The sequence below is a fragment of the Lissotriton vulgaris genome, chromosome 6 (assembly GCF_964263255.1).
Source record: "Lissotriton vulgaris chromosome 6, aLisVul1.2, whole genome shotgun sequence".
In the NCBI taxonomy this organism is placed as follows: domain Eukaryota; kingdom Metazoa; phylum Chordata; class Amphibia; order Caudata; family Salamandridae; genus Lissotriton; species Lissotriton vulgaris.
This window is the reverse complement of record NC_141694.1, coordinates 1,688,439,769-1,688,467,362: the sequence shown is the minus strand read 5'-3', so window position 1 is coordinate 1,688,467,362 and position 27,594 is coordinate 1,688,439,769. Positions and strand designations below refer to the sequence as shown.

Genomic DNA, 27,594 nt, shown 5'->3' with positions numbered 1-27,594 from the left:
ATATATATATATATATATATATATATATTTATTATGTGTGTGTGTGTATATCTATACTACTATTATAAAGAGAGAACTTGCACCTTTTGGCCAGGTAAACTCGGGAACCACAGCGCCAATCTACACACCCAATACATCTATGAAAATGTCAGGGTGTGTAGATGGACATAGGCTATATACATTTTAAAAAAAGTAAATTAAAAAAATTACGTTTGTAAACAAAGTAGTCCCCTGAAAGTAGCGCCGGCCGGGACCTAGCGCTGGCCGCGACGTGACGTGCGTGATGACGACGAAGGAGGAGGAGGGCCGTGCAGTGACGAGAGGCTGTGCAGTGAGGAGCGGCGGCACAGGTAAGGATAGGGAAAGTGAGACTGTGATGCAGGGGGAGGAAAGAAGGAGGCAGCAGTAAATGAAAACGTCGGGGCGCGAGTGAGTCTGGGCGGGAGGGGGTGCGAGTGAGCCCGGGAGGGGGGCGCGAGTGAGTCTGGGCGGGAGGGGGGCGCGAGTGAGTCTGGGCGGGAGGGGGGCGCGAGTGAGTCGGGGCGGGAGGGAGTTGGGAGCGGGTGTACTGCCCCCAGCCCCTTTCTGCCCCAGGCAACGCTGGGGCGGGCTGCTAGTATATATATAGATATATATATATATATATATATATACACACACACACACACACACATACACACACAATTAAAAAAATATATGGTTTATAATTAGTTTTATTTAGGAAAACGTAATTTATTTCTATACAAAACCAACCTAAACTACACCGACCTTCAACAGTGATAGTTCGAATTTGAAAGTTATAATTTGTGCACCAAGCAAATAGTACTTTATCTCATGCACCTCTGTAGACAGTGTTGTCAGCTTGCTAGCCAGACTATATCAACTATACCTCGCCTCTTTAACATGCACTGTGTTCTCATAAAAGATTTCATGACTGTTATGAATGCTATGCTTTAACATGCTATACGTCATGTAATAAGATAGGGTGTAGGAGGCTGGCTTAGTATATGGTGCACACTTATTTAGGTGAAGCACCTTGCACTAACCCAGACAACACTTATGGTGATTGTAGCGGTCTTAGACAACCATAAAAGTTCTCTAAGTGGCAGCTGTGGAGATCAGCCTTCAGGCTTACCCAGTAGGATTGGTAAGCAGCTTGTTTTCCAAAACGAAAGGCCTCAAGGTGTGAGGGGCGTCTCCAACTTGCACTTGGAAGGAATAAGTACTTAAATGAATCACTTCTTTTTTATTATATTCAATGAACTTTATTGAGATCTTTGATATTTTTTGATAATTTCATTCATTATTCACATTCCTTTTTGAAACATAGTTAAATTTCACATATGCCCAATGCATTTTGGGCAGTTGCCCTTCATCAGGGTCTAAATCCCATTTAGAAAATGAGTGTGGCGTAGACGGGCATTACCCGTACACAATTGTTGTACGGGCAATGGCAGTCTAAATTTCCAAGCAGCAAAGGAAGAGGGACGTCTCCCAGAGGATTTAAGAATGGCCACCATAGTGGTTATACGAAAGAAAGGTAGACCCCCTGAGTTATGTAGTTCATATAGACCCATTTTCCTCCTGAGTTTCGAAGCAAAGGTACTAGCTAAGGTGCTGGCTAATCGACTCTGTCCCATTATCTCCACAATAATTCATCCGGACCAATCTGGGTTCATGCCACACAGGAGCACCAGGCTACATTTCTGATGACTATATGGTGTCATGTCCGTAACTGGTTCCCATCCAGCCGAAGCCACTGTGGTCCTGTCATTGGATGCCCGTAAGGCGTTCAACAGCACTTAAATGGCCATACTTTTTCGCGGTACTGTCTAGACCTGGTTTTGGTCCAAAGTTTTGTGTCTGGGTAGGTTTGCTATATTCTGATTCATCAGCAAGAGTCCGGGAAATGGGTCAGTATCCAGGCCCTTTATGCTACACAGTGGTACAAGAAAGGGCTGCCCCCCTTTCCCTATAATTTTTGCAATAGCAACTGAACCGCATACAGTGTGGGTGCGCAGGGACTCTCTTGTGTACAGCATAGACATTGGGGGAGGCTGGGAGGAACGAATTTCCTTATAAACAGATGATATACTACTATATGCATATAAACCTTGTCAGACATTCAATAGACTTATACATATTTTTCAAAGTTGTGGCAGCTACTCGGGCTACCAGATTAATTGGGACAAATCATTAATTTTTCCCCTAGCTGGAGAGATCCCACCTCTCACATCATCCTGTACAGCCCTGACACAGAAAGACAAATTCAAGTATTTAGGGATCTGGATCACTAAGTCAGAGGGGGAATTTTTGGCCATAAATTTATATTCTCAATTGGAGAGGTTGCGGGGGGATGGGTGCCATTGGAGATAACTCTTGGTTACACTCATGGGTCGAGCTGTATTGTTCAAAAGGATTGCCCTCCCGCAGCTCTTATACGGGGTTCAGAACACCCCATACCCGATCCCGACCATGTTCTTTCAAACAATCAAAGGGGAGATAGTATCCTGTTATTGGAAAGGGGTAGCCCGCGAATTGCGCTGTGTAAGCCACAGAAGGGAATATATGAAGGGGGGCTAGTGGTGACCAGATGTTAGGAGCTACTACCTTGCATCCCAGCTCATAAATATCAATGATTAGGTGTCTACAACCCAGGTGGAACCAGCATACCGGGTACACCGCCATCATATAGGAAATGGAGAGTACCCGGAGGTACTGTATTGTAAAGACTGTGAAAAAACACTTCCTGTAAATACCAGGACGGTGGCACAAACATGGCGAACTGCCACAAAACTAGTAGGGTGGGAGGCCAAACTGACAGAACACACCCCACTCTGGGAGGTATTAGCTGGGTGAATGGGGAGGCTCCAGTGCTTTCATAAGTGGGGCTTCATTGGGATAGCCCACCGGGAAGGGGTTTGGAGAAAAGGAACAATGGTTAAATTTGAAGATTTGAAAACAGAATTTCAGATGGCCGACTGAGAACGGTTTCGATATTTGCAGCTGAAACATGCCCAGAGATGCCATGTACCAGAAGGTAAAAAGCTACCCGATTGATCCCTGTTAGAAGATAGATTACTACTTGACCCGTTAACAGACAAGGCCATCTTGTTAACATACTAGAAGATAAAAAATGATGTACCGGATCAGTTAGGCCCCCTGAAGGGAAGTGTGGGAGACAGACATAGGTCTTCTAGAAGATGACGATTGGGCTGAGGCACTACAGAGTCCTAAGGAAAGTGCAATATGCACTTGGTCCTGATTAATTTAACTTACGTATCTACATAGGTCATATACTTCTCGGCCGCTCCCACACAAAACAGGCTGCTGTGACTCGGGTCAACGAGCCAGGGGCTTGTGGGAAATGGGCTCCTTTTTTCATATCCTATGGGCATGCCCCAAAATCCAAAGATACTGGACTGAAGAGGCACGTATAATGATGACTGCAGTAGTGGGTCTGAATTTCCCGGGAAAAGCAAGGTGACACCTGTTGGGAGTAACTGGGGAAACAACGTTGCCTAAACAAACCAACGTCTGGCTAATGTTGGCTGCTATGGTGGCAAAGAGGAACATCACTAGGGCATGGGGAGCCATAGAACCCCAAAAGATTAGAGACTGGAAACGAGACTTAGATTGGTGCAAGCAAGCCGAGAAAGTAGTTTACCAGAGCAGAGGATGCACAAAGAAATGGGAACCGATTTGGGGCGCCTGGTAGAAATACAGCACTTAGTCGGCAGGGCAGGAGGGGAAGGCCGATACAAGAGACTCACACATGTAGAAGGTTGGGCATCATTCAGGACACTTAGTTGATGACTGAAATTGTATTTTTCTCTCTTTCTACTACCGCCAGACTAAGATATATATATATGCATTACTGTGATCGTGTATGATGCAATGGTTTAGTAAAAAGAATTCAAATTAAAAAAAATGCCCAGGTTCGGCACAGCCACTATATAGTTAGTCATCGCGTAGTGACGGATGGCCAATATATGAAGCAAAACGGCTAACCGCACTTACAAATCCTGGAGAATCGTCTCCAGGGTTTGTAGGGGTATCCTGCCCATGCAGGGGCACCTACACACTTATAACCCAGCGCCCTGACTTCAGGATTGAAAGGCCTGCCTTAGGGGCAACTTATAGGTTTTAAGCGCAGTGACCTCAGATCTAAGAAAACCTATGTCTGTTGTAAGAGGTGCTAGCACCAGTTAACACAGGCTGTAAAGTCAGGCCTGTAGTCACACTTTGAGTGGCCTCTCATGGTTGTCATAATACATGCTTCATCCCATGGGAGACCCCATGTGTACCTATGCCTTGGATACCTCTCTACCATATACTAGGGACTTATAGGGGTATACCAGTAGCCAATTGTGGAGGTGCAGAAGCAATTATCATGTCAAAGTGAGGGAGAAAGCACAGTGACTGGGGTCTAGATTGTAAGGATTCCAATCACACTAGTTAAAAAACATACTGACACCAGCAAGTGGATCCTACTTTCTTACATAGTTTCTTACATCCTGACTCGCTCAGAAGCGGTCGCTCCCCACGCTCCCTGGCTCCTGGTATCGTAGCGCTATTACGCTCCCTCTGTTTATTACTGCTGACATCTGATTTGCGCATCGCTCACTTTGCTGGCATTGTCTTTTGTAATATTGTTTGTGCTTGTTTGTAATATCGTAGCGCTGTATTGCTTCAGCATTGCTCTCATTGCCTGCATTGTTATTAGGAGCTGCCTGGTACGATCATGGAACTACATTGTATTACACTGATCGCATTGCTTTGTGAGTCATTTGTGCCCGATTGTGCCTCTGCCCATATCTTTGAGACACCACAGACTGTGCCCCAATCTCGCCCTGTTTCGCTTTTGCTTTGCAGCCATTTTGTTGTTGTTGTGCCTCATAGCCCGTCCCTCCACCCCACTCCCGCCTCCCAGCTGCTCCTCCCTCGCCCCACCCCTCCACTATCCACATATGACGAAGACATTTGCGCGCAGCGTTCACGCGCAGCGAACACGCCCCATGCGCGCCGAAGGTGCGCCAAAGGTAAGCCCGTCTACGCCCGTTCGCGCCTGGACCGCGCCCAGCGCCAGAACCCCTGGCCCCCGCAAAATCCACTCCACCCGCATAACGTACGACTCCGCATCCCTCTCAGCACTTAATCCCGGCCGACTCCCAGACTGCTACAAATCCGCCCCAGGACACACCCATGGACCCGTCACCTGCCACTCCTGCAAGTTCGACTGCATCAGAACCCACACCAAATCCACAAACTCTAAACAGAGTTCCGACACTAACAACCTGAAGTGCATCCTGCTCAACACCCGCTCGGTCCACAGACACGCCATTGAACTTTGGAACCTACTCGACACCACATCGCCGGACGTCGCCTTTCTTACAGAAACCTGGATGAACGCCTCATCAACGCCCGACATCGCCATAGCCATCCCGGACGGCTACAAGATCATCCGAAAGGACCGCAACATCCAAAAAGGAGGAGGCATCGCCATCGTCCATAAGAACACCATCCGCATCACGACCAGTTCCGACGATAACCTAGCAGACGCCGAACACCTTCACTTCCAGATCCACACCGACCCCAAGACCACACTCAAAGGCACCCTCATCTACAGGCCACCAGGACCCCGCACACAATTCAGCGAAGACATCACTGACTTCAACAGCCCACACGCCCTCCCCTCCGAGGACTACATTCTACTGGGAGACCTCAACTTCCACCTGGAAAAGAACGACGACAGCAACACCACCACCCTTCTGGACAACCTCGCCAATCTCGGACTCAAACAACTCGTTGACACCCCCACCCACTATGCCGGACACACGCTTGACCCAATCTTCACCTCCAGCAAGCACATCTTCTTCAATCACACCACAGCTCTCCATTGGACGGACCATAGCTGCGTTCACTTTAACTACGACCCACAACCAACCACAACCAATTCCCCGCAGAAACTGGAACAAACTTACCACCGACCAGCTCTTCTCATCGCTTCAACAAAACCCCCCTGCCAAATCATCGGACCCAAACCAAGCAGCCACCAACCTCACACAATGGATCACCCACAGCGCTGACGAATTAGCACCCTTGAAAAACCATCAAATCAAGCAAGGCAGCAAAAAAGCCCCCTGGTTCAATGACGACCTCAAGAAATCCAAGAAGATCTGTCGCACCCTCGAAAAAGCCTGGCGAAAAAACCCAACCACTGACAACCTGGCCACATTCAAGAACGCCACCCGCAAACACCACCAACTGATCCGATCCACCAAGAAATCAGCATTCAAGGATCGACTCGACAACATAAATAAACAAACAAAGACATTTGCTGAATGATAGTCTACTGGAGTGGACGTGCCTTCTGTTGGAGTTAGAGTTACAGCATATACAAATAGCAAAGGTATGATAAAAGGGAAAGGAGCAATACAGTAGCAGTAGCAGTGACCAGAAACCCTTAGATACCAACTTGATGATTTGTGCAGTTCCTAGCGGAAGAAGAGTGCAGCACCCCAGGCACGCTCGCTACCTGCAGTCTGAGCAGTAAGTTTACAACAGGGGAAGGGAAGGGCAATATAAAGGTGAAATAAAAAAGGATGGTGACTCTTCCAGCTATCCAGCAGTCAAAACAGTGAAATGAGTTTGATTCGGAAGGCAATGACTGCACCAACCTCAGGTGCTGAGAGTATGCATCACCACCTTACAGAAATTCAACTTCAAGGACAGAGGAAGCAACCCAAGACACAACAAAGAATCTTCCGCTCATTAAGAGTCTGCAGAACCTGGAATAGAGATGCCAGTGGACCAAACACCTGCCCAAGATCTGCAAATGACCCTTCAGTTGTCAAACAGACATCAGATTAGCTGGTAAAACCAGCGCGGATAATGGAGTGCGATCCCGTTTGCCAGATTTTATTTTTCTTTCCTCTGGCTTTTGTTTTCTTGTGCTGTTGGGAAGCAATGAACCCGTGCCAATTTTAAGTCATTTAATTACTGTAACTCATACCGGCATTAGCATTAAGTTTGTTATTTTAATAATAATTTTTTTATGTTTTACATTTCTTCCTTTTGTTTTAATTGTTATTACTTTTCCAGCAGGAGAGTTGGAGATCTTTATCAACCCAGCATAGGAGTTGCTGGGGTCAAGGTAATCTCTATGACTTGTCTCGCTTTTTTTTAAATTTAAATTTCCATTATGTGAAATTGGTTCTGCCCTGCCTTGATTGGCACCAATGTGCTGAGGCTTTCATAAGCAGAGGCTAAGTCACTACAAAGGCAATGCACACCAGTCTGAACCCACTGTGCCTGCGAGTGGCTGGTCATGCTATCTCTTCCAACCCATTAAAAAAACTCACATAAATGATTTCTCACTCAAGAGATAGGCTCCTGTCTGCACACCTTATGGTTCAGACAATTTCAAGCTGTGCCCTCTTACTATCCTATATGGAAACCCTAAGGTAAACTATTGTGCAACTTCTAACAACAACTTATCACCTCAGATTTTACAGGTAGCTATAATCAATGACCGCTCCACATTCAAACAGAACACAGAAAATTGAAGCCTAATTTTAGATACCTCAGACATTATCTGTATAAAGGACACCAAGGTAAACAAATGGTCCAAACTCAGAACTGATCGAAGCAACTCCACTCAAATTTCATGCCCTCTACAACGACAAATGCAATGGCAATGGTACCTTCTTCTCTAGACACAAATTCTCAATTTCTCTCTTGACTACCGCCCATCCTACACTACTCGTATGCATTAGTTGCAAATATCTAGCTCACAAGACATCTCACTACTCGTTTATGCTAAACTGTCATCATCCTGAAAAGATTTTCTAAATTTTTACTGAATTCTGTGAAGTTTTTACCCCTCAGACTCACCTTGTTAACCATGGAAACTACAATTTACATATTGGCAACAACTAAGACCTTTATGGTTCAGTCTTCTGTGCTCTCACTCCTTGCTTCAATATGTGATCACTCCCATCCACAGTATCGGGCCCTACTTGAACCAGTTGTTTTCTTGGATAAGAACATAAGTTACTTACCTGTAAACTGTGGTTCTCCAGTATTGGTGTCTTTCATAGATTCACATGCTTGAATATTCCCCGTCGTCGAAGTGGGAGTCCCACGGTACATAAAATAGCAGTAATATATGCATGTATATATGAGAAATATTATAAATAAAATATACATACATATAATGCAATAAAAATGTAAACTTAAAAAGTACCATAGAACAGAATAGGCCCATTGAAAAGCCCAAGGGAGAGTTCACTTTAGTAACTTATAGGAGTCATTATGTGTTGGTCCACATTCCAGCCAATCAGGCTGTAGCCTCCTCTAGAACCTTCTCCTCAGAAGCCCAAGTCCTCAGATTTTCGTAGCACAAGTAAGTATAAATGCTTGAGGAGAAGAGAGCCTCTGAGGGGAGGACGGGAGGGTCGCATGTGAATCTATGAAAGACACCAATACTGGAGAACCACAGTTTACAGGTAAGTAACTTATGTTCTTCTCCAGTATTAGGGGTGTCTTTCATAGATTCACATGCTTGAATAAGAATAGAAAGCAGTAAAACATACATTAGTCATAAAGGAAGATGCAAATTAAGTTTAGGCATAACTTATCACTTAATAAGCAATAAAAAAAACCAAAACATGACAATACCTTTATGACTGGAGGCGGGTAGCAACAGAGGCTCACCTTTATCGGAAAAGATTCCGCAGCACCGCTTGACCCACTACCGCATCCGCGGCATCTGTTGATTGCAGGCAGTAGTGCTTCGTGAAAGTATGGCTGCTGGACCAAGTAGCAGCTCTGCAGATTTGTCTTAGAGGTACCCCCGCAAAGAGGGCAGCAGAAGTTGACACAGCTCTCGTGGAATGTGCTCTAGCAGGAGCAGGAAGGGGCTTGCCAGCCCGTTGATGACAATAGGATATGGCAGACGATATCCATCTGGTGATAGTCTGTTTAGTTACGGGTTGTCCTTTGCATACTGGGCCATATGCAACAAACAATTGATCAGACTTTCTGAAGGCAGCTGTGCGTTGAATGTAAAATTTAAGACAGCGCTTCACATCCAGAGTGTGTAAGGAGCGCTCCGCTGCAGATTGAGGTGCAGGGAAGAAAGTCTTAAGAACAATAGGTTCATTGAGATGAAAGCCACTGGGAACCTTAGGAATAAAACTGGGATTTGTTCTCAAGGTAACAGCCTCGTTGGAAAATTGCAAAAACGGTGGCTGTATAGTAAAGGCTTGAATGTCGCTGACGCGTCTAGAAGAGGTCAGAGCAAGTAACAGAGCCACTTTCCACGTGAGGAATTTCAGATTGGAAGAATGGATGGGCTCGAATGGAGGCAAAAGCAGCTGAGACAAAACTAGGTTGAGTCGCCATGAAGGTGGGGGCCGACGGATTGGAGGGAACATCCTAAAAAGGCCCTTGAAGAACTGTCTTATGATCCTGGAAGAGTACAAAGATGTTATGCCATCATGACGGAAACGAGAGATAGCAGCCAGAAAAACCTTAAGGGTGGAGTGAGATAGTCCTGATTTTGCTAGCGACAAAAAGAATGGCAAAATTTGTTCTGGCTGAGCACGCATGGGATCTAGTGATCTAGTGGAACACCAAGCGCAGAAACGCTTCCATTTCAGCTGGTAAGTTTTGACAGTAGATTGTGCTCGAGCATTTGCTAGCACTGTCCTACAATCTTTGTCGAGATTCATGTGTGCAAATTCATTGTACTCAGGTTCCAAGCATGAAGTTGAAGGTATGCTGGATCCGGATGGCATATTTGACCTTGATGCATTGTGAGAAGATGTGGCAGAGGATGCAACCGTATCGGTTGTGTCAGAGAGAATAGGAGGAGATCTGAGAACCAAGGACGTCTCGGCCATTTGGGTGCGATCAGGATTATCCGACATGGTTGGAATCTCATTCTGTGTAACAGACGAGGAATGAGCGGCAGAGGAGGGAATGCATAACTGAAGGCGTTCGACCAATTTATTGAAAAGGCATTCCCACTCGACTCCTTGTGTGGATGCCGGCTCGCAAACCTTAGGCATTTCCTGTTGAGAACAGTTGCAAAGAGATCCAACTGCGGTCGGCCCCACTGTCGGAAGATGTAATCCAACGTTGGTTGGTGGAGTTCCCATTCGTGGTTGTCCGAGAGGGCTCTGCTGAGCGCGTCCGCCAGCACATTGGCCACACCTGGTACATGGATCGCTTGGAGATGTATTTGACGTTGGAGAGCCCAGTCCCATATTTCCTGTGCCAGCTGTGATAGCACGAGAGATCTTGTGCCGCCCTGTTTGTTGATGTAGTGCATGCTGGTGGTATTGTCTGTCTTCACCAACAATGTCTGTCCCTGCACTACTCTTTGAAAGGACTTCAAGGCCAAGAAAATCGCCAGTAGTTCTAAGCGATTTATGTGCCAAGTGCGCTGAGACGCCGTCCACTTGCCTCTCACGGACATTCCGTCGAGATGAGCACCCCAACCTTCTAGGGAGGCGTCTGTCGTCAGTGTCAGTGTTGGTTGTTCGTCCTTGAATGAACGACCTGTTGCTATGTTTGGAGGATGAGCCCACCACTCCAAAGCTCTTTGTATGCGGGGCGTCAGATGGATCTTGTCCTCGAACGACCCTGATACCTGCTTCCACTGGCTGTCGAGTTCTTCTCGAAGGACTCTCATGTGCAGTCTGCAGTTGGGAATCAGTTGAATGCACGAGGAAGCCATGCCGAGGAATGATTTGTACATCCGGACAGAAACGTACTGCCTTGACTGTAGGAACTGAACTTTCTGCAACATTCGGCTCTGACGTTCCTGTGAAACGAACACTTGCCCTAGCCGAGAATCGAGCGAGGCTCCTAGAAAATCTCGTTGTTGAGAAGGGCGAAAGTGTGACTTTAGGCAATTGATGGAGAAACCTAACGTTTCGAACAGGGATATGCAGACTTGTGTGTGTTCTTGTGTCAGTTGGAAAGTCCTGGCTTTTATGAGGCAGTCGTCCAGATATGGATAAAACTGGATGCTCTGTAAGCGCAGGTAAGCGGCCACCGGGGCTAGGATCTTGGTAAATACCCTCGGTGCCGATCGAAGGCCGAATGGAAGGACCTTGAATTGATAATAAAATTGGCCGACTGTAAAACGAAGGTATTTCCTGTGCCTGGTGTGAATAGGCACATGGAAATATGCATCTTGAAGGTCTATTGTCGAAAAGAACTCTCCTGGAATGAGGAAATTCAAGATTTGAAGCAGGGTTAGCATCTGAAAAGTCTTTGACGCGATGAACTTGTTTAGAGCCCTCAGATCCAAGATGGGGCGCCACTCTCCTGATTTTTTCTTTACTAGAAAGAAACGGGAGTAGAATCCCTTGCCGCGTTGACATTGCGGTACCAATTCTATGGCTCCTTTCCTGATCAGAAGCTGCACCTGAGCCAACAGTTCCTTGAAATGGGGAGAAGGTGGGCCCGAAGGCGGGCGAGCGGGGGGAAATTTCGTAAATTCCAGGGTGTGTCTTTTTGAAACTACATCCAAGACCCATCGGTCGTTGGTGATGTTCGACCAGTTGCAGAAGAATTTCGAGATTCGACCTCCAAGATGCACAATCCTCTCACTGTTTTTTGCTGGTGTTCGCACCACCTCTGTAGTTGGACTTCCGCTGGTAAGGTCTGGAGGTGGATGAACGATTTTGGGACTGATAGGATCCTCTTTGTCTGTTGTCGTAAGTGTATCCTCGATATTGGCCCGTGCCTCGAAAAGTAGAGGTTCCTCCTCCTCTACCACGTGCCCCACGAAATGGCCTCTTTCTGTATTGAAGAGTTGCTAAGGACTTCGCTGTGTCCGTGTCCTTTTTGATGAGTTCCAAAGCATCATCAACGTGCTTACCGAACAGAGACTCGCCATCGTAGGGCAAATCAAGCACTCTGGATTGAACTTCCGGACGGAAGGTTGTTGACTTCAGCCAGCCTTGGCGACGCAAAACTGCAGCACCCGCCAATTGTCGGAAGCCAGTAGAGGCTATATCACCGGCACAGTCGATTATTTCCGTTGAAATCTTTTCTCCCTCGAGAATGATGGCCTGTGCTTCATCCCGGATGGAGTCGGGCATTTGGGGGAGTAGACCAGCGATCTCTGACCACATTTGACGGTCGTATCGACCCAGAATGGCTAAGGCGTTGGAAGCTCTTACCGTTGCCGCTGCCATTGTGGTAAATTTCTTACCAATTGAGTCCAATTTACGGCCATCCTGATCCGGGGGGGAAGTCAGGGGTATGGCTGGATTTCGAGACCTTTTTTGTGCCGCCTGAGTGATCACTGAGTCTGCTTTAGGCTGTGAAACTAAGCAGGCCGGGGAAGTAGGCGTGCTTTATATTTTTTGTCCAGTCTAGGCAGAACGGCTGGAATGGAGTTAGGACGTTCCATTAACTTTAGACCCTCTTCCCATATGTGGTCAATGATAGGGATGGTATGAGTTTGACGTTGAGGCAAGTCTTTAAAGTCATACAAAAAACATTCCGCTTGTTGCGTTTCCAACGTTAAGTGGAACCTCTTTGCTGCACGAACCATAAGGCTGTGGAAACTCGCGATATCCACTGGTGGCGAAGTTCTTGGTGATGTTGGTGGAGTAGAGGGTGTCTGTGCCCTATAATTGTCCCAATCCTGCATTTCCTCATCATCAGTGTCATTATCTCCAGTGTTTTGTGGAGTTTGACCCTCATTATCTGTATCAGGAGCAGCACCTAAAGGAGACGTAGGTGCAACAGTCGCTTGAGCTCGAGGCCTAGGTGCTGGAGACTGTGGTTGAGGCACTGGAGACGGAGGGTGCGGAGCTGGAGGCTGGGACCGCTGCACTTGGGGTGCTGGGGAAGGCGGCAGCGATGGTGGAAATCTACGATTGTAGTCATCCAGCATATGTTGCAGGTTTTTCACCATAGACATAGGAATCTGTGTAAAGCGTTCGTAATTTGGTTGTTGTAAGCTATCTAATGGAAAAAGGACATTCCCATCTTCGACGGTATTATCCGCATACTCATCCTCATCGCTGTAGTCCTGACACTTTATGTGTAATTCCGATGGACTGGTTGCTGGTTGATAAAGTTGATCCACTTCTGAATCATTTCCAGATTCCTCTGCTCCAGATTGAAATAATTTCTCCGGAGGTTGAGATCCACTCCTAATAGGACTTAGCTGTATAAGTGGGACAGACTTGAGGGACGAAGTAGAAACCACCTTGAAGGTGGTAGTAGATTGTAGAGGTTGTTGTGTCGTCAACGAGCCCGTCGACGAGAGTTGTATAGCTTTAACACCCTCTAGTTGTTTTTTCGTTGGCGCCGCTGCATCCGGCGTAGGATTTTTATTTTTGGTAGACGATGATTTTTTGGTCGTCGACGAGGCCGTCGACGAGGCCGTCGATGAGGCCGTCGATGAGGCCGTCGACGAAATTGCAGTCTTTGCCGTCGACGAGGAGGTCGTCGGCGGAGCAGCCGTCGACGGGGGGTTCATCGTCTGCGTCGATGGTATCGTCGACGAGGATCCGGTCGTCGACGATGATGCCTTGGTCTTCGTCGACGGGAGAGCCGTCGACGGTGGTTGCGTCGACGATGGTTTCTTCGTCGACGGTTTGATTGACGAGATCATAATAATGGATGAGATGGGTCTCACCTCCTGGCTGCTCGTCGACGAGATGATCATCGTCGTGGCAGAACTAGTCGACATGGAAGAAGTAGTCGTCGACGTTGAAATTGCCAAAACAGACTTCGTAGACGCTGAAGACGTCGACGGACGCGTCGACGAGCCAATGCCCGTTTTAGAAACGGAGGGCATGGTCTTGGGTCGAGACGCCAGAGAACCAGGTCCCGTAGGCGCGCCCTGAAGCAAGTTTTGTGAGGAGACATTCTTGGAAGATCCCAACTTTTTACTCTTCTTAAGAAAAGGAGAGGGGGCTTCAGTCTCAGACCCACGCTTCTGAGAGGTTTTCGAAAAACCAGATGACATACTCTCAACATCGGAAACGATGTTATCAGATGATTTCAACTTCTGTAGCCACAGAAGTAGACGAGCCTCTCTGTCCCTCAAAGTCTTAGGAGGAAATTTGCGACAGAGTCTGCAGGTAGAGACAACATGGTCCGGATAAAGACAGTAAATACACTTACTGTGTGGATCCTCATGAAAAAGGCGAAGTTTCCCACAGGATGGACAAGCCTTGAACAGAGTTTTCTTTGAAGAAGACATTTTGAAGAGAAATATGAAGAAACTTGAAAGAAACTGAGCAGAGCTCAGGGAGACTCCCTTCACACGACGTGCGGTAGAAAATCTGAGGACTTGGGCTTCTGAGGAGAAGGTTCTAGAGGAGGCTACAGCCTGATTGGCTGGAATGTGGACCAACACATAATGACTCCTATAAGTTACTAAAGTGAACTCTCCCTTGGGCTTTTCAATGGGCCTATTCTGTTCTATGGTACTTTTTAAGTTTACATTTTTATTGCATTATATGTATGTATATTTTATTTATAATATTTCTCATATATACATGCATATATTACTGCTATTTTATGTACCGTGGGACTCCCACTTCGACGACGGGGAATATTCAAGCATGTGAATCTATGAAAGACACCCCTAATACTGGAGAATTCCATTTCCTCACTTAGGTCCTCCCAACAAGATGAAGAGACTACTTTCTAGTCCAATTAAACATTCTCCACTATCCCTCTCCTAATGCCCCGTCTCGAGCATACAAGGTGTTAGCAGCTGGAGGAAAATTACGTCCGATACCATGCACCTTCCATCAATCTCTCAAGCCTCGGTCTCCCACGATGTGAACTATCCTCTAAATATGGCACATACTGTAAACAGATTTCCAGTAGAATTGACCCGCTCTCTACCATTAGCAACAAATGTATCAAAACACGACTGAAAACTGCTCCTTGGTGCATTGACTCTATGCTTGCCCTCAAACGTGCCATGAAAAGGGATGAATGCCTTTGGCGTACAAACTTTGACACTCTAGAAAATGTTCTGTATATGACATAGGATCTTGCAACTGATGCATTTGCAAACTAAATATTATTTCCTAATTGCACATGGCCTGTAGTAACAATTGAGGAGCTATTATCTTCAAGGGACAGAAAGGTGTACAATGAAACTGAATGGTGTGGCGCTTGTATTACCTTTCAACAATATACTGGTGTAATATGTTGTATATGTTTTGCTATTGCACAAAGGAAGTGAGTAAAATGTGCAAGTTGGCTGACGAAAGGTAGAAGAATCTCAGGAGAAGCAAAACAACCCAACAGGTTATGAGCCGTTTGATGTGGCCAACAAAATGGCAGTGAGGGTTGTGGATGGCTCTCACTGATGCCAACTGGCTGAACGAATTACCCAAACCAGTGAAGTGGAAACAGACTTCCTACACCTCATATAGTCCTGTCTGGTTATATACAATCTAAGGAAAAGTTATGGAGGAAATAATCATTAACAAAACCTTGTTTTTTTTAATGCAAAGTTCCATTGGTAAATTCCCCCAGTTTTTTTTTTTAGGCTAGCATATACAAGGTATAAACACCTGATTGCCAGACACTGGATAGGAAAAAGCCATGTATTTTTTTAAAGGATCACATAGAAATCTTTTATGCGAGGAATTGGTGAAAAGAGACCCTAGGTTGGCCCAATTATATGGACTCTTTATACTACCTATTGGAGGAGTGAGAGAACATATATGTGTTGAACTGAACTAATCTTCATTATTATAGTATTATGCACTGAGAGGGAAGGAATGGGGCAGAGGATCATGGTAGTTGTATGAAGAAACCATGAACAATTAAATCTGCCGTTTGGAGTAGTCTGAGACAGAAGTAAGGACAGGGTGATCAGGACCTCACAATTGAACAGGCATGGCTCTGCTTGTGCTAAATAAATATTGAACTTGTTTGTATGACGTTTTGTAATACCAAGACGAACATAGACATTACTTTTAAAAATTGCTATTTGTTACTCTTCTACTTAAATTAGGAGAATCTGCTGAGGCATGTACAAAGATATATATTTTGGAAGAATTCCCCAATCTAAGAACTGCAATATCCACTCCCCTTGTTAAATGCTCATACCTTTCTGAACAACACTTGGTAGTCCCTCCAGCATGTCTTCACCATCTTCGTTGGCAATTTTACGGAAGGCATCAGAATTGATCTTGCTTTTTGCCCTTTTCGTCATGTTCTTTGGTGTGTTTGTTTTCGGTTCTTTCTCATCTTCCTTTCCTTCCTGAGCTCTTGGCCTTTTACCAGCGAATGAAAAAGGCCCCTTTGAAAGCCTTTTGTCCTTCGGCGTCTTTTTGCTGCATGCCTTTTCAGAAGGCGATAGCGGAGTGACAGTACTTTGCCCATGAGGAGGTTTTAGCTGAGCAGTGAGGAAGTCCACACGGTTCTGTAACATTTCATTGGCTTCCTCTAGCTTGTGTTGACTGATCAAAAGCCCACAATACTTGTCAATGCTTTCTTCTGCCTCCCTTGTCTTCTCTTCTGCATCTTCCTTTAATTCTTCAATTTTATTTTGTAGTTTCTTTAATTCATTATCCAGCACTTCGCCTGGGTAGAAGAGCAAAACAAGGGTATAAAAAAATCTAAAACATATAAGTTATTGATAAATCGAGTGTCAAAGACTGTAGTAATGTTTACCAGATAATATTAATTTATTTTTTTAGCGGAATATACCTGCTTTTAATTACTGAAGGCAAATCACACTAACAAATCAATAAATATATTTCAGACTGAGAAGAGGAACGCCTTTACATTTTATGTTTATGTGAAATTTTTAGAAAGCCCTGCATGTGCATGAGCTGAACCAGCGTGAGGAATTTCAACTAATTTCCTTGCTCCAACGGCATTACGCATTTTTTTCATAGATTTCTAATGGCAATTTAATGAACGCTGTCTCAAAAGCTGTCTGCACATACTGTATGAAAGATGTGTACCGTAAAATATCTAGCATACAAAACATTTTAAGTGTTCCGTGATGCCTGAGACAAACATACCCATTATCTTTAGACTTTCACGCTTATCTTTCCTACGGTCTGAAATGAAATTCTGCTAGATCTCAATGGTATTCCATTTTCTCAAAACTATAGGAGACAGCATTTTTTTCTGCAGGCTTGAGATGTATATGATTGTGAAGAACCACTATTTCCCATACTCCTACGTGAGATCTTGTCAAATACTTTTTGTGCTAGCAATCTTTAAAATCCAGCCTTCCAACTACTTCAAATCCTTGCCAGCAAGTTTTAACCATTCTGATAACAGCAGAGAGAAAGTTTTTGAAAATTTGATTTTTCAGGCTAAGAGACAGGACGGTTAAAGTCTTTGTTGCTAATGTTGGTACTATTGAAACTAACAGTCTCTTCTAATGATACTGAAAGAGAGCACAGTCCAGACATTGGTCAAGTGTATTACTGTCAACTGCTTTTTCAAATGGGGATTTTCAAATCAGGTCCAAGTAGGGTCAGATCCAAGACAAATTTTCAGAAATACCACTAAAATCCATTTAGTCACTATATGTAAATTTATTTTACATGGATATATTAAAAAAATTGGCACAACTATGATTGTCCTGAACTCACGTTGGGCATCGAATGTAAAAAGATGTAACCTTTTGGTAATAAATGTTAAATCTTTAAACATGCCTAAAATTCAGCACATTAGTAATTTATTTTTATAACTTACGTTGCTCTTTCTGTACTTTTAGATCCTTCAGGGCAGTTTCCTGCTCCGCGATGTGTTTTTGCAGACTTTCTTTTTCTTGTTCTAACTGTTTATAGGATTTTGTAAAGAGCTCCAATTTACCACGGCTAGCTTTATTTTCCTTCTGAAGTTGAGCTACTGTGGTTTTCAGCTTTTCCACCTGAAACAATAAGTTAAATGGATTAAGAAAACCTATGAAGATATGGGCTTCGGTGACAATGTTTTCAGTCGCCACAGCAGAAATGGATCCTAATAGCCAAGTTTGACCTTCATTACATTTAAGGATGGGGGGGGGGGGGTAAGGTTACAAAAACAGGAACCGACTAGAAGAAAAACATACCTGTAACTACAATTGTCCAGGGTTAGTCTGCATTGTTAAGGCTTCAGTACCATGGTAACATTACAATAAGAGTAAAAAGCGCACCGTGTCTGAAAGGTTTCAGTGTTGCTTTTGCAGCACACGCATCTTCTAGGAAAATATCTGAACTTCAGCTAATGAGGAGAATGCACCCCTACCTCACCGCTCCCAAAAGCCGCTGCACCTCAGATTTCTAGCACACGCGTGAAAGTCATCATAATAACCTGAATAATTTTAGGTGGGCCTCCATCTGGGGAGAAGAGAGGAGCGCATGTGAATCTAGGAAAGATACCAACGCTGGAGATGTGTAGTTCGAGGTAAGTAACTGTTTCTTCTCCAGCACTGGATCTTTCATAGATTCACATACTTTAATCAAAGAAGCTAGCATTATGAACAGTTCATATACAGCAACTAATGCAGAAGGTGGGGTAAGGTAGTGAGGCCCACCTAATCTAAAATATTCCAGAGAAGAACAAGGTACTTACATTCAGTAACACTCTTTTTGGTAGAGAGACTGTCTAGCCAGAGATTCCTCACATGATATAATTTCTTTACCTGTAATTCTAATTCTCTCATAGAGGTAATTCCATTATAGTGATAAGCGCTGAATAGTCCCGCCCATGTGGACCACAGAGCACTTTATCCAAATATGTTCTTAAGTGATGAAGTTTGCCTTTTTTTGGGAAGGCCTTGAAAAAGTCACTTAAGAATGACACAATGCAGCCTAGGAAAAGGCCACAAAGGTCAGAGTGCTTTATCTTGTAATGGCAAAAGAAGGGACTGTGAGAATATATGCTCTCAGAAATGATCTTTTTGGCAATAGCACAGAAAAAGAACCTTCACAAAGCCTTTTGCTATGAATAGAAAGATATGAAGTGCCTGTAGCCCATAGGATGCCATTATAAGTATAGAACAAGAAAACTGTGCCTTTAAGAGCAGAGAGATCGCCAATATCCCATCATGCTCAGCCAGAGGCAGTTGCCTCAGGTTTTATTAAGGCTATAGATACCAGATAGTAAAGGTATTTGAGAAGTTGGCCTGGTATATGATGTCCACTAATTAAAGTGGGCAATTTGCACCAGTCCAAACAAAATTATGGTGATTTAAGAAGTCAAAGATAACCTTAGAAAGCTATCCAAGTGGTAGATGTGGAGAGCATATTACGGCTTAGTCTTGAAGGAATGTTAAGCAGCTTGTTTTACCAGAATGCAACCTTATTGTATTGGTTAAATGAAAGGAGAACCACAGAGAAGTTCTAAAATATGTATTTAATATTATAGCATACCTCAAATACCTCACAGTGTCTGCTACATGCAGATAAAACACAAAGCATACAATACTGTAGCACAGAAACAATAGTAAGTAGCACTAATACACAGTGAGCTCCAGGGGAGACCAAACCATATACTAAAATAGTGGTATAAGAACCATGACTAGAGTGAAGTCAGTATCTAGAGGCTGTAGAATCGGTGGGACCCCAAGGAACCACCCAAGGTGAGTAAGGAGGGACGGCACGGAAGAAGGGTGCAGTGTGAGAACACCACTGTGTGCTACGTACAATTCAATGGGAGAGTCACAGTTGCAGTTTTAGGGTTTAAGGACCCTTCCCAGTGGATTACGAAGAAACCCTTTAGAACATAGAAGGTTCGAGAGCCAGCCCACCCGTGGATACCGAAGTACCAGAGTTACATATTCAAGGGAAGCCGGGTGCATAGGGTCGAAGTGAAGTCGGAAATTGACATCGTTCACAGAAAAGCCATTGATGGAAAGAAGAAAAATGTCCAGTGGAACCCACAGGTGGATTCTTGCAGGAAGGAACCTGAAAGCAGATGAGACAGAGTCTAGGTCTCTCAGAAGTGACCAGGGGCTAGGTAGACAAATGCCCACTGATGTCGGGAGGTTCCGGTGTGAAAAGGGAGACCATGACTCTACAGCCACGGGGACCAGGAGACATCAAGGACGACCAGGAGCCGGGTACAAGCTGTCTCATGAAGGATGTCGAGTGCTATGGGGTTGGTGTCCGGCGGGAACACCAACAAGCCTTGGCAGTGGCAAACCACAAAGAAGGTCGAGGAAGGTCACAGTCTGGCCCAGCAAGGACCAGGAGACTCACCACAACAAGGAGAGTCAGGGCAGGCCTGGAGCAACCAGGGGAGCCCAAGAAAATCAGTGTTGTCCCTCAAATGGACCCACAGGCCGAAGGCACAGGAGTCGCGAGGGGACCTCTAGCAGTTTCACAAAACAACAGCTTGCAGGGCACAGAGCGTGAGGAGGCCAAATTCCTTTGTACGAAATGTGCGCAGAGGTTGGGGCTATCGATAGCCCAATGCACTTAGTTGGGGAAGATAAACGTTCCCGAGCACAAGAAAACTCCAAAGTGTCTCTAGAAGATTAAAGATAATTTCAATAGTCCAAAGAATCAGTTCCTTATTTATATATTTATTTCGCTTTGTCTTGTCTCGTCATACATCAGAGAATTCTTCATGAATATTCATCAAATTCACATCAACGTAGCCAGTGAAAAAAATGCCAACACGTGTTTCGTCATGGGACACAATCTCCCAAATGACTTCCTCAGGGCATATAGAATTTCCAGCTTCAATAGGATATGTATTATCGAGTCCAAAGATCAATAGTATTCCAAATGCAAAATAGGTACTGTGTCCATTTCTTTTATTGAATTTCTTCGTATATATAGTAATTGAGTTGGTATTCAAGGAGAGTACTCCACACTGCATTAGATGGGGTCCATTTTCGTGAAAATGGACCCCATCTAATGCAGTGTGGAGTACTGCATTAGATGGGGTCCATTTTCGTGAAAATGGACCCCATCTAGTGTGGTGTACTGCATTAGATGGGGTCCATTTTCGTGAAAATGGACCCCATCTAATGCAGTGTGGAGTACTCTCCTTGAATACCAACTCAATTACTATATATACGAAGAAATTCAATAAAAGAAATGGACACAGTACCTATTTTGCATTTGGAATACTATTGATCTTTGGACTCGATAATACATATCCTATTGAAGCTGGAAATTCTATATGCCCTGAGGAAGTCATTTGGGAGATTGTGTCCCATGACGAAACATGTGTTGGCATTTTTTTCACTGGCTACGTTGATGTGAATTTGATGAATATTCATGAAGAATTCTCTGATGTATGACGAGACAAGACAAAGCGAAATAAATATATAAATAAGGAACTGATTCTTTGGACTATTGAAATTATCTTTATTCTTCTAGAGACACTTTGGAGTTTTCTTGTGCTCGGGAACGTTTATCTTTTGCATTTGAATCCTTTGTTTTACAGAGGATTGCCTTGGGGTCGCTGGTGGTCGCTTTCCCCTGTTCCCTTGAGCCACCTTACTTGGAGATCACTATATTAGTTGGAAGTGCGCATATTTTACCCAGCCACCTCCTGTTTTGTATCACTTCGTTGGGGAACGCCAACAATCATATGCACTTGCAAATGTATGATGAGCACAAGGGTTGGGGTTATATGGTCCCCAGGAGGGATACTGGCCTCAAATTCGGTGAGAGGGCAGCTCGACCTCAAGGAATGTAGGAATCCACCTCCTGTGTTGCTGGAGCCTTCGGAGTCCGCAGGAGCTCAGGATCAGCAGTCGGTAAGTTGCTTTACGGTGCCTGCGAATGTAGGGGGAGTGACTCTATTACCCTAAGGGAGATACTTTAGATGTCCTTGAAGCTCCACAGGTCCTGCACGGAGCCTGTATGGTGCACGGGCACAGACAATGCTTTGGAGGGAGAGGGAGACGAAGATCAAGTCAGGCCCAGTAGACGTCCAGCAAAGTCTAGAGTGTCCAGACGGTCAAAGGTCAGTGGTTTCTTGATCAGAATTTTGTCCACGACGAATTTAGGGTCTTACAGCCAGGTAAGCGCTTTTGTACCTAGGGAAGAGGGTTGGCAGATTGAGGGGACCCTCCTAGGGGCAGGTCAGGACAGTGGGGAGGAAATTCCCCTGTCTCATGTCCAGTTTCGAGCCAGAGCAGGAGCCAATGGCTCCCAGGACTGGTTTGAACTCAACTATGCACAGGGACACCAAGTGTACCTCAGATGCAGACTTTTAGGCACTTTGAAAGTGTACCAACCAAGCCCCAATACACTAAATTATATCTGGGAGATGGTCACACCTCCCTGAGACAGGATGCCTATTGTCCTACTTTCCCCTGATCGATCTTGGCTCAGCAGCAGGAGGGCAAAAATGTGACCTGTCTGTAGCAACCATTTTGTGCTACCCGGGTCAAGAAGGCTGGTAATGGGAAGACCAGTGACCCTACGAATCTTGCTTCAGAAGGGAAGAATCATACCTTCCACACCGGTTACCGGTGTGGAGGTATGATTCCAAGGTGTTTGATACCAAACACATGTTTTGTTGCCACCGTTTTTGAGATAGCATTTACGCAAGCATATAATGCACCTCTACCTATATGTTTGGCTGTGTCACCGACAACCCGGGAAAATGGTCTCTGAAGGCTGCAGAGGGGTTCTGCTCATGGAGGGGCACCCTCTAACGTAAACCAGCACCCTGCCTTCACTATTGTCAAGGCCTGCTAGAGGCGTGACTGTTTTAAGTGTTGTGAACTATAGATATAGAAAAACTACATCTACAGTGGTGGTGCATGCACCATCTTACACAGGCTGCAATGGCAGGCCTGTAGTTCCATTTTGCATGGCCTTTCATGGGTGGCCTACTAAATGCTTCAGCCCATGGGAGGCCTCTGGGGTACATAAGCCCTGGGTACATGTGTACCATATGCTAGGGACTGACCAGAGTACCCACGTATCCAATCTGGAGTGTACCCAAGTACATACATAACATTTTAGGGAGAAATCAGATAATCTGGGGAGCTGATTAGCAGGATACCAGTCGGACTAGTCAAAAACAGTATAACATCAAGCATAAGAAGCAGATCCTACTTTCCTACACAACCTGCCCCAAACATAAGGAGATAAAACTAACCTTGCCCAGTTGAGTCTTCATGTTCTAAGTGAAAATATCTAGAGTCCATCTGCATTGGCATAGTTACTCCCAGGTCTATGTTCCACTGTATAGTCCATCCCCTGAAGGGAAATGGACCACATCAAAAGTTTGGGGTTACCACCCTTCATCTGTTTTAGCCTTAAGAGGGGATTATGGTCTGTCTGAACAATGAAGCGAGTGCCAAACAAGTATGGCCTCAGCTTCTTCAGAGCCCAAACCACAGCAAAGGCTTCCCTCTCAATGGCTGACCAACGTTTCTCTCTGGGGTCAACCTTCTGCTAACAAAAGCTACTGGTTGATGCTGACCCTCTGCATTAAGATGTGACAACACAGCCTCTACCCCCAACTCAGATGCATCTGTTTGGACAATCAATTATTTGAAATAGTCAGGACTTTGCAGAATGGGAGAAGTGCACATGACCTGCTTGGGATCATCAAATGCCTTCTGACAGCTAACTGTCCACTGAACTTTCTTGGGCATTCTTTTTGAAGTAAGATCTTTTCACTGTAGACCCATATACCTTCACAGATCTTCTGTAGTACCCAGTCAGGCCCAAGAAAGCTCTGACCTGTGTCTGGGTAGTGGGAGCAACCCAGTCCATGATGGTCTGGATTTTGCTCTGCAATGGTTCAACCTGGCCTCCACCCACAAGGTGGCCCAGGTACAGAACCTTACTCTGCCCTGTCTGGCACTTGGTGGCCCTGGTTTTGGAGGCTCTGCTTTCTGCAGAGCCTCCAAAACATTCTTCAGGTGGACCAGGTGATCCTCCCAGTCGGAGCTAAAGACAGCTACATCATCAGAATATGCTGCACTATAGGTTTCCAGGCCTGTAAAGACTTTGTACACCAGCTTTTGGAATGGGACAGGGGCATTTTTCAAACCAAAGGGCATTACAATAAATTGATAATTCCCACTAGGGGTTGAAAATGCGGTTTTAGGTTTGGCACCCTCAGCTAGTCTGATTTGTCAATATCCAGAAGGGGGGTCAAATGTGCTCAAGAACTTGGCTGAGGCCAAAGTGTCAATGAGTTCATCTGTATGGATATCAAAAAGAGACTAGCTAGAGATTGGGTTAATCTGACATTAACATTATTAAGTACATAGCGACTCAGTATCGTTTTGCCAAGTGGCAGTGGCACCTGTTGGGTGTCATTAGAAAGCCCTCACCCACCAACCTAGTTGGTGGCATGCTTCATCATCGGGCCCACCCAGTGACACCTAGCGTGTCCCGGGTGTGCTTCGACGCCTGATTACAGCGGAGCAGGTATGTCACTGTGTGTGCGGTGTTGGGTGTTTAGGTATGTGAAGTTAAAACGGCTTGGCGGATGGTCCCTGGGGTAAGAATACTTTATTAAAAGGGCCTCCGTCAGCGGTTAAAAATAAGGCTGTGGGACGTTAGAGGCGGGTTACGACCTCCTACGTCCTTAGAGTGTCAACATGTTTCAGCCAGTGCCTTATATTAATCTGGCTTTCTTCAGGACAGTAAAATATGTGTGGGTTAAAATAGGGGTTGTGTAGTGTAGTCTATGTGTCTACACGCCCTAAAGTGTATCTAACTGTGAGAGGGGGGGATTCCCTTCTCAAGATCACGCTTTCAAGGCTTGTTTTGGCTCCAAGGTTATTGAAGTGGCAAAGTGTGGCCAGGATTTCTGGCCAGCATCAGCGTGGGACCTGTTGTGCCTCCTTCGCAGAACCGGTTCCCCCCCTCTCACAGTTAGATACACTTTAGGGCGTGTAGACAAATAGACTACACTACACAACCCCTATTTTAACCCACACATATTTTACTGTCCTGAAGAAAGCCAGATTAATATAAGGCACTGGCTGAAACATGTTGACACTCTAAGGACGTAGGAGGTCGTAACCCGCCTCTAACGTCCCACAGCCTTATTTTTAACCGCTGACGGAGGCCCTTTTAATAAAGTATTCTTACCCCAGGGACCATCCTCCAAGCCGTTTTAACTTCACATACCTAAACACCCAACACCGCACACACAGTGACATACCTGCTCCGCTGTAATCAGGCGTCGAAGCACACCCGGGACACGCTAGGTGTCACTGGGTGGGCCCGATGATGAAGCATGCCACCAACTAGGTTGGTGGGTGAGGGCTTTCTAATGACACCCAACAGGTGCCACTGCCACTTGGCAAAACGATACTGAGTCGCTATGTACTTAATAATGTTAATGTCAGATTAACCCAATCTCTAGCTAGTCTCTTTTTGATATCCATACATATAAACCGGGGATCTGGACTAGCTTTCTGGTCCTCTCTCTCCCTCTTGATTCTCGCAATGAGTTCATCTGCCCTAGGAATAGGGTGAGCATCAGCCCTAGTGACTGAATTGAGCCCCCTGTGGGCCACACAAAACCTCATGTCTGTTACCGCCCTGGGTATGAGGTTTGGGTTAAGGACCATTGGACTATCCAAGGGCTAGCTGAGGGTTCAATCACTCCCAATTCCAGCATCTTTTGAACCTCAGTCCTGATACAATCTCTGACATGGTCAATACCTGTAAATTGTATTTTTAACAGGTAGGCTCTCACCTGTGTCCACTTCAGGGGTACACCAGATGGTCTGACTAGGAGTCGGAGAAAGCATATGCCTATATTGATGGAGAACCTTCCTGCAATCAATCTGCTGTTGCTCAGTGAATCTGCCTACCAAAGCTACACCATGAACTGAGTCCTCATCAGGGTTCTGTGAGAGGAGGTCAGGGAGTGTGTCACTCTCTTCCTCCTGTCCCTCACCAGTAGCCATGAGCAAGCCCATGTCTGGCCTGTCCACATAGGGTTTGAACCTGTTTACATGGAGCACCCTATGGAGGATCCATGGAGTTCCAAGGTTCCATCAATAAGGTGACCTCTCCCTTTTGCTCAGGAATAGTATGGGGTCCATTCTACTTGTCTTGAAGGGCTGCTGGGGCTTTCTGTCCTTGCTGATAAACAGTCAGTACAGCCTTTTGGTCAAACCAAGCTTTTTGCAATTCTTGAATTGCCTCAAGGTTTTTACTGGCCTTCTTCATGTACTCCGCCATCCTGAAGCGTAGAAAAGTACATAGTCCGCAACGCCTTGCTAAGTGTGGAGTTGGAAAATCTATAAAAGTTTCTAAAACTGTAACAAAATAGCCAAAACGATTTTACTTACCTGTTTACAGGAAATGTCCCAGTGTAGTATCCTGGTAAACTGCACTGTGTAAGAATAGTAATCTGTAAAGTAATCTACTTGACATTCAACTAAAATGTCAATACAAAGTAGTTGTACAATATTTCAAAGCATTGCATTACTAGCAGTTCTACTGTAATCAAACCAAAGTATATGTACAATTGCAATCCAAACTGTTTACAAACTGTATTATTACTGCAAAGTACTGATCACTTAGCTGTGCCAGGCTTGCTTGGTCCTAGGAAATAAAATAACTCAAAGAATATTTTTATACAAAACCAATTGGTCTATAGTTCAGTGTTCGAGTGTGTGATATAATGTACTGATTGAGTGTGTACAACAAACGCTTAACACTACACTCTGATGCAGCCTTACTGCTCGACCACACTACCACAAATAGAGAGTAAGGTACTATCTACTTTCACCTCTGCCTACCTTTGTGGTTCCACTGGACTCTGTGCACACTAAACCTCACTTTGGTATAGTATATACAGAGCCAGCTTCCTACAGGGTGCATGTGGAGGTTAGTCCCTGCCTTGCAGAAGACCGTCGCACCAGCGGGCTGAAGGTCACTGCATTTGCTTGTGGTGGGCGATTGATGGACTCACCTTATTTGCGGTCCCTAGTGCTTGAGACTCTCACCTTTACCTGTGAACACCTAGGGCAGTACTGTGCAAATGGGCACCCCTAGTGCTGGTTAGCCCACCAGTAGTTTTCTTAATCTGTCTTCCAAGTTGGGTTCAAAAGCAACCAGTCAATTGTCCCTCGCAGAAGCACTATCAGGAGGCACTGCTCACACACCTGTCACACTCAACACAATGACCAAAATTACTAAAAGACTATCCTCAAAGAGGTCACTGCCATGAGTGCTAAACTGCCTCTGATTCCACTATTACGGGCATGGCGGCTTACATCAAATCATTATTTTCAGACTTCTTGCATATGCACTATATACTATCCTCAGATGTGACCGCACGGAGTAAAGGGGGTGGTCTTGCTCTGGTGGCCCGTTACTCTCCTAAATGCACCCTGACCATGGTGGAAAGGGACTTTGCTTTACTGGTGGAAGCTGATTCTTTTAGGATTATGTTGTCCAAAAGTCACAGTTTCTCTGGCCTGCTAGTGTACAGTACACCGCACCCTTGACCTGGGATTTTGGAGTCATGGTTCAAAATTCTGGAGCCAATAGTCACTACTTCTTATACCACCGTTCTCGGGGACTTTAACTACCACCTTGAGAAGGAACAGGACGATGACTCACGGCCCCTCCTTGAACTTATGTCATCCCTGGGTTTTGACCAACTTGTTCAAACACCCACCCT

At 45.2% G+C, this 27,594-nt stretch overlaps 1 protein-coding gene across 1 annotated transcript in view; it reads right to left on the bottom strand.

The window, feature by feature from the left end:
- CENPF (centromere protein F) overlaps positions 1-27,594 on the bottom strand; it is a 476,866-nt gene that overhangs the window by 67,463 nt on the left and 381,809 nt on the right. Inside the window, exons 17-18 of the mRNA XM_086927898.1 lie at positions 17,728-17,905; positions 16,120-16,596 (exon numbers count right to left, since the gene is read on the bottom strand). Coding sequence (XP_086784024.1) covers positions 16,120-16,596; positions 17,728-17,905 — 655 coding nt within the window. The remainder of the gene's footprint in view (positions 1-16,119; positions 16,597-17,727; positions 17,906-27,594) is intronic.